This window comes from Phyllobates terribilis, unplaced genomic scaffold (assembly GCF_046119375.1).
Source record: "Phyllobates terribilis strain yellow unplaced genomic scaffold, ASM4611937v1 Scaffold_373__1_contigs__length_1865987, whole genome shotgun sequence".
In the NCBI taxonomy this organism is placed as follows: Eukaryota; Metazoa; Chordata; class Amphibia; order Anura; family Dendrobatidae; genus Phyllobates; species Phyllobates terribilis.
In genome coordinates this window covers 1120934-1134010 of record NW_027363133.1, presented here as the reverse complement: position 1 = coordinate 1134010, position 13077 = coordinate 1120934, and the positions used below count along the sequence as shown (strand labels likewise).

At 39.7% G+C, this 13077-nt stretch overlaps 1 protein-coding gene across 4 annotated transcripts in view; it reads right to left on the bottom strand.

The window, feature by feature from the left end:
- Positions 1-13077, bottom strand: part of LOC141223161 (myoferlin-like) — a 161783-nt gene that overhangs the window by 59010 nt on the left and 89696 nt on the right. For all 4 annotated transcript variants that reach the window (XM_073666783.1, XM_073666785.1, XM_073666784.1 and 1 more), the window contains 8 exons: positions 11991-12146; positions 9823-9954; positions 8577-8740; positions 7027-7141; positions 6462-6567; positions 5299-5441; positions 4584-4757; positions 1707-1818 (listed from right to left, as the gene is read on the bottom strand). In XM_073666783.1, the coding sequence (XP_073522884.1) occupies positions 1707-1818; positions 4584-4757; positions 5299-5441; positions 6462-6567; positions 7027-7141; positions 8577-8740; positions 9823-9954; positions 11991-12146 (1102 nt within the window). The remainder of the gene's footprint in view (positions 1-1706; positions 1819-4583; positions 4758-5298; positions 5442-6461; positions 6568-7026; positions 7142-8576; positions 8741-9822; positions 9955-11990; positions 12147-13077) is intronic.

The window sequence follows — 13077 nt, the reverse complement described above, 5'->3', positions numbered from 1 at the left end:
TATGGTGCGGAGACTCGAGCATGTCACTCAAATACCCACGATACTCAATGCATACCAGAGCACCCGATGCAAACTCAAGTAGCGAGCACTTGCGCTCAACACTAGTCACCATATTGTCATCTTTTTTTCTTACTTTTGAAAAAAATCCCAACCCAATCACAACCCTAACCCCAACCCTAACCCAAACCCCAGTCCTAACCCTAACACAACCCTAACCCGAGAGTTTATTTTTGACGCCGTTCTTCGTGCGGTATAAGTGATTAGACGACCTTATTCTTCGGGTCGGTGCGACTACAGCGATACCAGAATCATATTGGGTTTTTATGATTGACAGCTGTCACACACTAAAAGACGCATTTTTTTGTAAAATCTAGTTTTTGCATCGCCATATTTTGAGAGCTATAATTTTTCCAGACTTTGGCAGACAGTCATGTGACGGCTCGTTTTTTGCGGGATGAGTTATCGTTGTTATTGGTGCCATTTTCAGGCACGTGACATTTTTTGATCGCTTTCTATTCCGATTTTTGGGAGGCAGAATAAACAAAAACCAACAATTCAGGAATTGTTTTTTTTTTTTTTTTTTTTTTTTTAATGCCGTTCCGCATGTGGTAAAAATCAGTAGGTTTACAGCGGTACCACATTTATATTGTTTTTCTATGTTTTTCACTATTACATAAAAGCAATTTTACAGAAAAAATTATTTTTTAGCATAGCTTTATTCTGAGAGCTATAACTTTTTTATTTTTCGGGTGATGGAGCTGTATGGCGGCTTGTTTTTTGCGGGACGAGATGACGTTTTCAGCGGTACCATTTTTATTTATATTCATCTTTTTGATCGCGTGTTATTCCATTTATTATTTGGCGGTATGGTGATAAAGCATTGCTTGTTGCTTCGTTTTTTTTTTTTTTACCGTGTTCACTGAAGGGGTTAACTAGTGGGACAGTTTTATAGGTCAGGTCGTTCCGGACGCGGCGATACCAAATATGTGTACTTTTATTGTTTTTTTTTGATAATATTTATTGATGGGTACATTATATTTTTATTTTTGGTGGATTATTTTTTTTATTTTTTATTTTAATATTTTTACAATTTTTTTTTTTTTTTTCACTTTATGACACTTTTTTACTTTGTCCCACTATGGGACTCTCACTTTTTTTTCTCTGATCGCCTGCATGGCACAGGAATGCAGCACCATCCCTGTGCCATGCAGGCTGTCAGCGCTGGACAGGGAGAAGATAGTTTGGAGATGCACTGCGCATGTCCAAAAAATGTTCCTGCTGTCTGGTGACCCGGATGTTGTCATGACGACATCGGGTCGTCATGGCAACATCCTGGAAGCCGCGGCAGACAGCGCTGGAGGCCGGAAGAGGAGGTGAGTATCAGCGATCACCTCCCCTTGCCACTGCAATGCTGCGATCTACTTCGATCGCAGCATTGCGGGGGTTAATGTGCCGGGAGCGGTGCGGGACTGCTCCCTGCACATAGCACCAGGTGTCAGCTGTGACAATCAGCTGACACCCGGCGGCGATCGCGCGCGCACAGCCTGTGTGCGGGCGAAATCGCCAGGGCGTATAAATACGTATCTGGTCCATAGGTCCAGGGCACAGATACGTACTAATAAGCCCTATGTCGTAAAGGGGTTAATGTAATGTTTTGCCTTTAGATTCATTTTTACATATTTTAAAAGTGGTAAAGTTCCACTTACGATCAAAGGTGCAAGACACAATAGGTGTGTTAGCCCCAAAGATATTGGTTGCAGTGTCCTTTCCCTTCTCAGAACTCTTCTTGTCTTCTTCCTCAGTACTAGTATCAGTGCCCTACAAGATAATCACACAATATTCTACAATGAGGCATCCTGAATAAACCACACAGTTATTACAAAAAAAAAAAAAAATTGAGATACCGATGTACAGCATGTATATAAAAGAAATTATATATTGACTCACATTTGTATAAGGAATGATAAACTGGTGATATCACCCACTATATCTAAAAGACATCTTTAGAAAAATAGTGCCATCTAGTGGTCATATATACATATATATATATATACACACACACACATATTATATATATATATATATATATATATATATATATATATATATATATATATATATATATATATATATATATATATATATATATATATATATATATATATATATATATATATATATATATATATATATATATATATATATATATATATAAAAACCTTTCCTTTTTAGGTCAATTAGGATTACCATAATTTTTAATATTTGCCAAATGCCAGAATAATATGAGAGAGAGAATGTTTTAAGGTATTTTTATTACTTACTGCAAAGTCAAAAGTTTACATATATTTCATTAGTATTTGGTACCATTGCCCTTAAACTGAATGACTTGGGTTAAACGTTTGGGATATCCTTCCACAAGCTTCTCACAATTGTTGGTTGGAATTTGGGCCCATTCCTCCTGACAAAACTGGTGTAACTGATCCAGGTTTGTAGGTCGTGTTGCTCGCACCTGCCTTGTCAGCTTTGCCCATAAATTTTCAATAGGATTGAGATCAGCGCTTAGTGATGGCCACTCCAAAACATTGACTTTGTTATGCTTAAGCCACTTCGTTACCATTTTGGCAGTATGCTTCTGGTCATTGTCCATTTGGAAGACCCATTTCCGCCTAAGCTTTAACTTCCTGGCTGATGTCTTGAGATGTTGCTTCAGTATTGCCACATAATCTTCTTTTCTCATGATGCCATCTATTTTGTGAAGTGCACCAGTCCTTCTTACAGCAAAACAACCCCACAACATGATGTTGCCATCCCCATGTTTCACAGTTGGGATGGTGTTCTTCGGCTTCCAAGCTTGTCCCTTTTTCCTCCCGACGATGGTCATTATGCCCAAAAAGTTAAATTTTAGTTTCATCAGACCACAGGACATGTCTCCAAAAATTAAGGTCTTTGTTCCTGTGTGCATTTGCAAACATTTATCTGGCTTTTTATGTTTCTTTTGGAGTAATGGCTTTTTCGTGGCAGAGTGGCCTTTCAGTCCATGTTGATATAGTACTCGCTTCACTGTGGATATTGACACAATCTTACCAGCTTCTGCCATCATCTTCACAAGGTCTTTTGCTTTTGTCCTTGGGTTGAGATGCACATGTCGGACCAAAGCACGTCCATCTCTGGGACACAGAACCTGTCTCCTTCCTGAGCGGTATGATGGCTGGACATTCCCACCTTGTTAGTACTTGCGTATAATTGTTTGTACAGATGAAAGAGGGACCTTCAGGTATCTTGAAATTGTACCCAAGGATGAGCCAGACAATTCTCTTCCGGATATCTTGGTTGATTTCTTTAGACTTTCCCATGATGCTAAACAAAGAAGCAGTGTGTTTCAGGTGTGCATTAAAATACATCCACAGGTGTGTGAAGCTTCCAAATGACCACATCATATGGGCAGTACAGAATTGTTAAAGGCATAGTAATCTTAGTGTATGTAAACTTTTGACTTTTGCATTAAGTAATAAAAATGCCTTAAAACATTCTCACTCTCTCATTATTCTGGCATTTGGCAAATATTTAAAAATTAAGGTAATTCTAACTGCCCTAAAAAGGTAAAAGGTTTGTTCTAATTTCATGTCAGATATTGAGAAATACATGCGTATGTGTCTTTTTATATAGTGTATGTAAACTTCTGGTTTCAACTGTACATACAGCACGCACACACACGATGCCCCCTGAGTGCCCCCTCCAAAAGTAAAAATAGCACTTTTGAGCCACCCTTGCAAAACAAAATTTCTACTCCCCTACTCCAAGCGACCAACCAATTTCTTGTTTTCCCTGCAATCAGAAAGGCAAAGCAGAGGCGGCAAAATGCAGCGACGTCATTGCACTGCCTGGGCTGAGACGTAGACGCCATAAGTCTACAGCAACCTGTGTCCTTCAGGATGGAGAGAGGTGGGGCAGGGAGCCAATGACTTCCTGCTCTACCACAGAATTCAACTGGATCGACGTCCTGTTTGGGCCAAAAAAGTTCAAAATGGTGCTTGGATATTAGGTGGTAATGACACCACTTTTTAGGAGTGCAACATTTCAAAAGAAGGAATTTAAAGAAAGAAAAAAAATTTCGACAAGGACCCACCACCCCAGTGTCCCCCATTAGGGCATGCAGACACATTTAGTATTTACAACAGATTTTTCTACTGCAAAAAACAGTGGGTTGGCAGGCAAAGCGCTGCGTAAAATCCACACTTTTTTCCCATTCATTTGAATGGGTGAAAAATGCTGAAAGAATCGACATGCTGCAGATTTAAAAAAAACGCTTTGAAGATTCAAATCTGCCAGGAAAAAATAAGCAGCATGTGCATGAGATGTCAGAAATGTCATTCACTTTGCTGATACTGTAAAACGCTACCCTTTTTCCCGCAGCAAAAAAAGAATGTGTGAACAAGCCCTAAATGCCACTGTATATATAACATATCATATACACATACATATTAAACTATATATGAGAATATATATTTATAATAGCAGCAAGTTGGTATTAGGAGACATTTCCCTTGTTTGTGCTATCACAGCATCATTTTGTTCATACTTACAAGGGCTCCCTCCAGTTTGAAGATAGCAGAGGCACCAAGACTTTCAGAAGGAGCCATTTTTCTTCTCCAGCGTCTTCGACGGAAAGTATCAGAGCTGCGTTCTTTTAGATGAAATTTCCAGCCTATGAGGGCGGCATACTCCCAGCCTTCAAGCTCCTCTTGGGTACGTGTTGCCTGTGAAGTGTTAAAAAAACACAACATGAATACACAGACGGTGACCATATCAATACATTCACATAATGCACTTTTTATTCCCCCCGCTATAAACATTTTCTATAAAAGCAAGGAAGAGCAGTAACGAGGCAACGAATGTGGCTCTCCAGGACTGAATATTGCTGTGATGGGTCCAAGTTTTATCAAAGGAATGACAAGTGCTCCCTCTAGTGGACATTCCTAAGTATTTCCTAAAGTCTAAAAATTCTGGGTATTTAAATTCAATCTTAAAGAGGTAAAACAAAACTTTGTGCAAGGCATCTAAGATCTATCAGAATGGGTCTGATCCAGTCATCTGCATAATGAAATGATATGACCATCCAAACGCATAAAGTCCTGAAACTATTAACGCGAGGACAAGTTTCTAATATAACAGGTAACAAAGAACCAAAATATTTAACGGCTCAAGGGTGCATCAACCTCATGCCATGTTGGCAGTCTCTGTGGTATATGCTGGCGCTATACATACAGCTCGTACGCCTGCACACGTTTGCTCGTTCACCTTTCTAGCAGCAGAGGTTACGTTCGGATCCTTCTTCCTCTTCCTCACTAGTCTCCGGCGGCGGTGAGTGTGGTACATTTTCTCAGCAGCGACCCAGGATTTGGGTTTAGTGTCTGGAGGAATTGTGATTCCATATTCCCAACCTGGAATGAGAAATGACAGATATGAAGTCACTGAAAGTAATAATATAAAACTTATTAATAATGGCTGTTCCATAACGTTTTTCTACTTTAAATGGATGGGCACGGTTTTGTGACCCCAATGTCCTATTTCTATATTGTGGGTGGGGGGCACACAAGCACATCTGCAATTTACTCCTTATATTTACACTTTTGTTTTGTTTTCAGTTTGTTGCCTAGGAGACAGACCACCGCTGTTGTCTAGCTTGTAAGCACTGCGCTGCAGCTGGTCGGGGATTAAGAGCTAACTGCGCGCTTCAGTAATCCTGGCCACCTTCAAAACAGTGTTTACAAGCTCAACAGAAAAGAGCTTGTAAGCACTTATGTTCTGATGTCTAACAGTGGTGGTCGGTCTCCAAGGCAACAAAAGAGTAAATATCTCAAGAACAGCTGAAAATTTTAATAAGCAGTAAATTGAAAAATTGATTGCATTTACAAGAACTATCCGACGGTACCCATTTCAAACAGTATGAAGCACTGACTCATTTTAAGACAGTCCACTTTTGATTGTCAAAGAATTGGACAGTTTTGACAATACGTTCCACTATGCTCAATGTATGCGGGGGGCATATAGATAGATAGATAGATAGATAGATAGATAGATAGATAGATAGATAGATAGATAGATAGATAGATAGATAGATAGATAGATAGATAGATAGATAGATAGATAGATAGATAGATAGATAGAGAGAGTGGCACCTGAAAAAAAAAAAAAAAAAAAAAAAAATAGTCTGCTGCACCTCCTTCCTATTCTGTTGATAAGATGGTATGCCAACATATACCAGACCAACTGAGGCCAATGACAATCTGTGGGTTCTGTTGGGTAAGTGGAGCCCTATGTATACAAATGATGTATATGCTCGGAATGATTCAGATATTGGGCAGAGGTAAAATATGCAATCAATTAAATATATTGGCGCTTAATAAAGAAGGCTTTTTACGCCTGCACAATATGAGCTCATATAGTCAGAGGTAACATACCCTTCTCATCCACCGCCCTATTAATGTCATAGATCCAGGCGTCGTCTTCCCAAACCCAACCATATGGGCACTCAAACTCCCCGGGAGAACGGCTTTTCTCTCCATTCTGGAAGAAACAAATAGGAATCAAATATTGTACCTTAGACGGGTCGAAATACGGAGGAGGCAGAACCAAAGCAATTTAGCAGCACAGAGCTGGAAATATGGAAAAACTATGATTTTATAACCCAGCTGGAATAGGATTGCTTGCTATGGTCAGTACCTCCATTTCTTGAGTCATTAATTTTGGCATTTAACGCCAAGAGAAGCCATGCTGAAGCAGAAATGACCAGACTAAAATCTTCTCATATGCCTAAAATCAGAAATGACCTTGCTACTGATTCTGTATATAAAATGTTGTCTTCCTGCAGCCACCACTAGGGGGAGCTTAGAGAATTCAGCGAAGACATGACAGCAGTAAAAGTGCATCATGTCGTCTAAGTCATCCCTTGTGGATTTTTTCTAGGTTTCCTCCTATCGTGTGAGCAGATCAGTGAATTAGCGCTACCCACTCCAGATTTCTCACCACATCAGTATAAGCCTCATCAGATTGTTTCCACTCAGCACCCGGGTATCGACTCTCGTTCTGAAACACTTCATCAGTAAATTCACTGTGTCCGGCGTCCGCTTCCGTCAGTAAACTGCGGGACAACACAGAAGCGGTTCAGTATACTGCGATGCCTAAAGCTGTGCGTGTTACACTTCACAAGCGAGACAATGGGTACAAAAATTGTGTTATTAAACCAACAGAAATTACTTAAGAGGTTTTCTGGTCACTTTTTGATATTACAAAAAAGGGGGTCCATGAAGGTTTAAAAACAAAAAGAAAAAAACACAAGACAAAAACCCCATACTCACTCACCTACTGGACAGACGCCATTCTGTCGCACAACTGCCGGCACACCACCTGTCTCCAAGGTGCTTCTTCCGTTTGGGAATGTCATGTGACCACTGCAGTCAATCAGCAGCCTTGATCAGCTGCAACCTTCACCTTCCAGCCACTTAGAATGTAAATGACTTCACCCACAATAAGAAGCAGCCAAGAGAGGAGGATGACACAGGCAGTGGTGTGAAGGAACTGCGCTGGTCCAGTAGGAGTGTATGTTTTTGGATTATTTTGCTGCGTTTGAACATCCCTATTGTAATTTTAGGAAAAAAAAGTAACTTCGTATACATCTGATGGAGCTGTGACTACAACACTTTTCTCCATGATCCCTTGTTTCTTACCCCTTGTCTTGTGACATGTACCGTTCCCCTCTCTTCTTTTCGCTTGTTACCTGTTACATTGGGCATTAATCTGACATTTGAGTTTGTATTATTCTTGTAAAATGTCAAAAAGTATTTTAAAAAAAAGAAGTAGTGCACAACCCCTTTAATAAATGAGTACATATGACAAATCATTTATTAATGTGACACAACATGTATAGTATATAAGGTCTAGGCAACATATACTCTACTGACATCTAGTGGTGAAAATTGTGTGAAACTAATAGGAATTGAAAAATGGTATTCAAAAAAGTTCTCCTCCAGAGCACAGAATCTGAGTCTTTCACAAGTCAATATTCCTCATACATTTAATGGCGGCTGTACCAGCATCCACTGATTAAAGGGAATCTGTCAGCAGGTTTTTGCTACCTTATCTGAGAACAGCGTAATGTAGGCAAAGAGAAGCTAAATCCAAAGATGTATCACTTAGATTACTGGGTGCATACGTTTTGACACCATTTTAGTTTTTGAATGAAGCAGAGCTGAGGAAGCTAACCCCACCCACACCACAACAGACCCCGCCCACACCAGGCTCTCTGTGTACAAAGTCCATAGACAGTGAGCTGCTCATCACAGAGGAACGGGGCGTTGCCGGACTACTTTAGTGATGAATTCTTCACAGTTCGTGAACAGCAGCACACACTTTGACAAGTCACACATCCCTGAACTCTATATTTCAGCCTCTATCTCATGCTGTCCTCAGATTACATAGCAAAAACCTGCTGACAGATTCCCTTTAAGTCATATACCAGATGATAGGGTCCTAAAGAGTCCTTCAACATCAGTTATCACTAATACAATAATTCTCACCTTCTCTCCGGATCCACAATCCAGTCTCCTTCCCATTCCCAGCCCTTTGGTGGCAGGAAACTTTCCTGTTTCAGTTTGATTGTTCCGGTGACATCAGAAAATTTGGGACGTTTCAGCAGACCCGTGGTTCCCCATTTCCCAAATATCAGAGCCTGGTTCTCATACTGGTCAAAAGCAAGTGAAAGAAATAGATTTAATATCCTGTGTAAAATACAGCACCTTTAATGAGGAAGTAGATTTTTTTTTAACCAAAAACAGTCAACATTTTGCATTTTAACACTAATGTTTTTGGAAAAAATAAATAATTCTACTATGATTTCTTTCTTTCTAGATCTGTCACTCAGTTGTAATATACAACAGCTGCATGCCTATGCCGTGGAGGGACTATGTGAAGCAGCACAGCACCATCTGCTGTCTAATGGTTATGGTTTGTTATGGTGCATGTATTTCCTCTATGTTCTATTGTATGACCTCTCAGTTTTGTTAGCGACTGTGCTGTCCCGTGTCTGCTTTGTTGTGGTAATGAAGATGATGGGTGATCCATATCCTTAGTAAAATAGTTCATTCTCCTACGATACTTAAGTACTTATGATTCGGCACCATCTTGCAGAACTCCAAATTCTTTGCACAGATATATTTTACAATTTTGGCTTCCCTGCAGCCACCATTACAAACTTACTACATAAAGTCTCATTACTAAGGTAAAGGGTTTTCTCTGGATAAAGTTTGTTATAGAAAAATAAAATAAAAAGTGGAGTGGCAGCGGCCCTAGGTTCTACAGGGAATTTCAGCCAACCTCATTCCCCTGAATATGACCGCATTGCACGGCCCCTGCACAGCCGGGTGGCTACTGGGCAGGCGAAAACCAGTGAATGAGACAACACTGCAGTCCCTTCATTCTCAGGATTGAAAGAGGTCCCAGAGGTCGAGCCCACACTGATCATAAAGTGACGTCATATCCTAGCGATGCCACTTTATAAGATGGGAGAACCCTTTAAAAAGAGAGATGGGAGAACCCTTTAAAAAGAGGCTGTAGACAAGTAATAAAATTGTTAATAAAATTGCAGTTTTGCCCTAAAATTCTGAGGAGCTAATCCAAATGGCTACCAATAAATAAGTAAATAAAAAATAACAAAAACCCAGAAAGACAGGTTAATGAGAAAAATGAGAAATTGGGTACTCCTCTAAAGTTACATTTACTTCTAAACTTTACTGTTTCGGAGATTGGGCGATGTGTCATTCTTACCATCTCAGCGTTTACACTGAAGGTCCCTTCTGCATAGCTGTTAAATTTCTTCTCGACAGCAGACAGCCCCAGCCACATGCTGACTCGTAACTGAACTGGAATTTTTGCACCTTTATTTTTATCCATCGGATACTAGGATATAAGAGACATTTCTAGAATAAAACCAGGCTTCAAAATTGTTAATGCACATTGGTATATACCCAGCGTCAGGCTGGGTTGGCAAAGGCCCACCAGTAACTGATTCTTGGGGCCCATTGTTCAGCTACATGCAAAAACAACCTGACCCTAGTACACAAATTTACTTTTGCTTCTATGTAATAATAATTTAGATAGCTTGATTATACCTACATTATAGCTTTTTCTGGAAATTGTAAACAAAGAGTAATAGCACTGCTCATTAGCACTCACTCAGAGGCGGCCTGCCGGAGGATTCTCCGGTTCTCCTGTGGGCCAGTCAGAGCCTGGATATACCCCAAATTACAATCATAACCACAATCCAAAGAAAAAAAATGTCACATACATCAAATAGGCACCACGTCAATATATCCAAAAGCATGAACACAAAAGGATGGAACAGGACAATACAATAACTTTAAAACTGTGCTGCACACTACGCTCGACCCCAGTCAAAATATGGTTAGAGGTCACCCCACATGGTAGACTATGTAGTAATTTATACTTGTTTGCTCAATGTGTTGTAGCAAAAAGAAAAAAAAAAGAAAAATGTATATGATCACCCCAAGAGGAAGGTTTTTACGAAAAATGTGAAGTACGAAAATACACCTTACAGTACAAATAATGCAACATAAAAACCATAATAAAATGATGAGTAAAGGAATCACCACTGACCCCATCACATTGGATCCAATTATTGTATTTGTACTTTCATTTTTTTACCTCCCCTTCTTCCAAGAACCAATATATATAGATTGGGGAGGACTTATTTTTTTGTGGAATGATCTGTAGTTTTGAAGGACACTATATCATATAGTGTACAAAAAAATAGTCTGCAGCTTTTTTTTGCTTTTGCTTATGGAGCTTATTGTATGATAACCGTATTGCCAAGTTAATTTTATTTTAAAAAATTAATTGGTTTGTGTCGCCATTTTCGGAGACCTGTAACTTGATTTTTTCCATTGATGTTGCTGTCTGAGGGCTTGTTTTTTTTGCATGACAAGTTGTAGTTTTGGTACCATTTTGAGACACATACGATGTCTTGATTGCATTTTTGGGGGAGGGGCAGTGACCAAAAAGCGCAATTTTTGTAAATATATTTTTATAAACTTTAACATTTTTTTTCTATCCTGGTAGGAAAATTAAACACTATTTTAATCGCTTGTACTATATACTGGGGTTCATAGAAGTACAAAGATGGCAGCAACGGTGGCCTTTAGCAGGCTTGTAGTGATTGTACCCAACTAAGATCGCGGCTGTTAGAGGCTGGGGGTATAACACAACCGAAACCTATCATCTTTGGAGTGGGCTCAGCTCTGGAGCCAGCTCCATACACCCATGGAAAGAGAAGGGGCAAAAGTGCAATAATCACCATAATAAGTCTCACATCGGGCAGAAGGGGTTAAAGATCAAAAATACTAAATACCTAAATTTTTCATATAACAATTATGGATCTTTTCCTGGATGTTATGCCTGTACCAAAACACATGTTATTTCTCCTGGAACTTTCTAAATAAATTGACAAGTGGGTGTCAATCAGGGCTTATAGATTTAGGCTTCAGAGGGACACACCTCTTTGGACAGGCAGGAATAACAATCTAGTCATACATTTTCAGGCGGAATAACAAAGAAACAATACACAGTTATTTAATGGGGAATACGAGTATTTACTAAAGAGGTGACTATTTTTCTTTGACAGTTTTGTCTCAATTTGTCTTTCTGTTTCTCATAGCAACCAATCACAGCGCAGCTTTCATTTTACCAAAGCCGTTTTAGAAATGAAATCTGAGCCCTGACTGGTTGCTATGGGTAACTAAGGCAGTTTTTCATAAATGAGGCCTATCGCCTTTAATATTTTACAGGCCTCATTACCAATAGTTTGAGCTGATAAAAGGTGTCAATACATTTACGTCAAAGTAATCATATTAACACGACATATAATGGTGTGATGAGATTATAGCATTATATAAAATGGACACTTATTAGTTACCTACCTGCAGGAAGATTGTCTGAGTCTTCCCACAATATTTCCCACATGCCCCTTCACTAACGGACGAGAAAAGAATTTGGTGGGCCGGGACGCGGGCGTACGCCAGTCTTTTCTCTGCTCTAATCATCCAGATGATCACATCCGGCATACTGTTCTGAGGCTAAAATGGAAACATGACGAGGAGGATTAATCGTTGTTTTACCATTTGGATCCCACAATAAGAAAAACATTTTATTCATTTATTTCATATTAGCAAACCAAAGATTTACATGAAAACACACCCGTTATGCATCAATTCAAAGGGAACATGTCAGAAGGTTTTTACATATGGAAGTAGTGGTATGGCTGTATAGGCACTCGTCCCCCTGATAAAAATTATACCGTTATAGTAGAGATCTGATGTGCCAGTCATGAGAAATCTAGTGTAGAAATGAAATGCAAATCAGGCTGGAAGTGCAGTGGGGGCGGTTTCTTACAAGTACTTTGACACGCCCCCACACAACTTCGTCTGACTTGCATTTGGCTTCTACACTAGATTTCTCAAGAGTGGAAGGTCAGATCTCTACAAAAAAAAGGAATTCTTTTTATTGAGGGCAAGTGCCTATACAGTCATACCACTAATTACACATTAAAAAAAGATTCCCTTTAAAGGAAGTCTGTCATCACAAATATGCATTTTAAAGGGAACCGGAGCTGGCACTTAGACCCCCGCTGCAGCTGTAACCACACCCCTGACACTGACTGACAGCAAACTCTAATGCCGAGCCTACTGTCAGTGTCTGGCACGCGGTTACAGGAGTCGCTCACCATACACGTATATGGTGGCTGAACCCGCACTGGCATCGCCCTCGTGACTGAAACCCAAAAGCTACAGGGAGGAATAAAGTTCATTAACCCCCAGAAACAGGGCTCTCAATGCCGACACAGGGCAATTTCAGAAAAACATTTTTCACATAACATGTTCACTTTAAAATGAGCTTTTCCATGATATAAGGGACTTAGCCCCTATAAAAATTATAATAGCACTATACCAGTTACTGGTAGGGATGAGTGCACCCGTGGAACTTGGGGTTCTGGTAGCCGAACCGAAA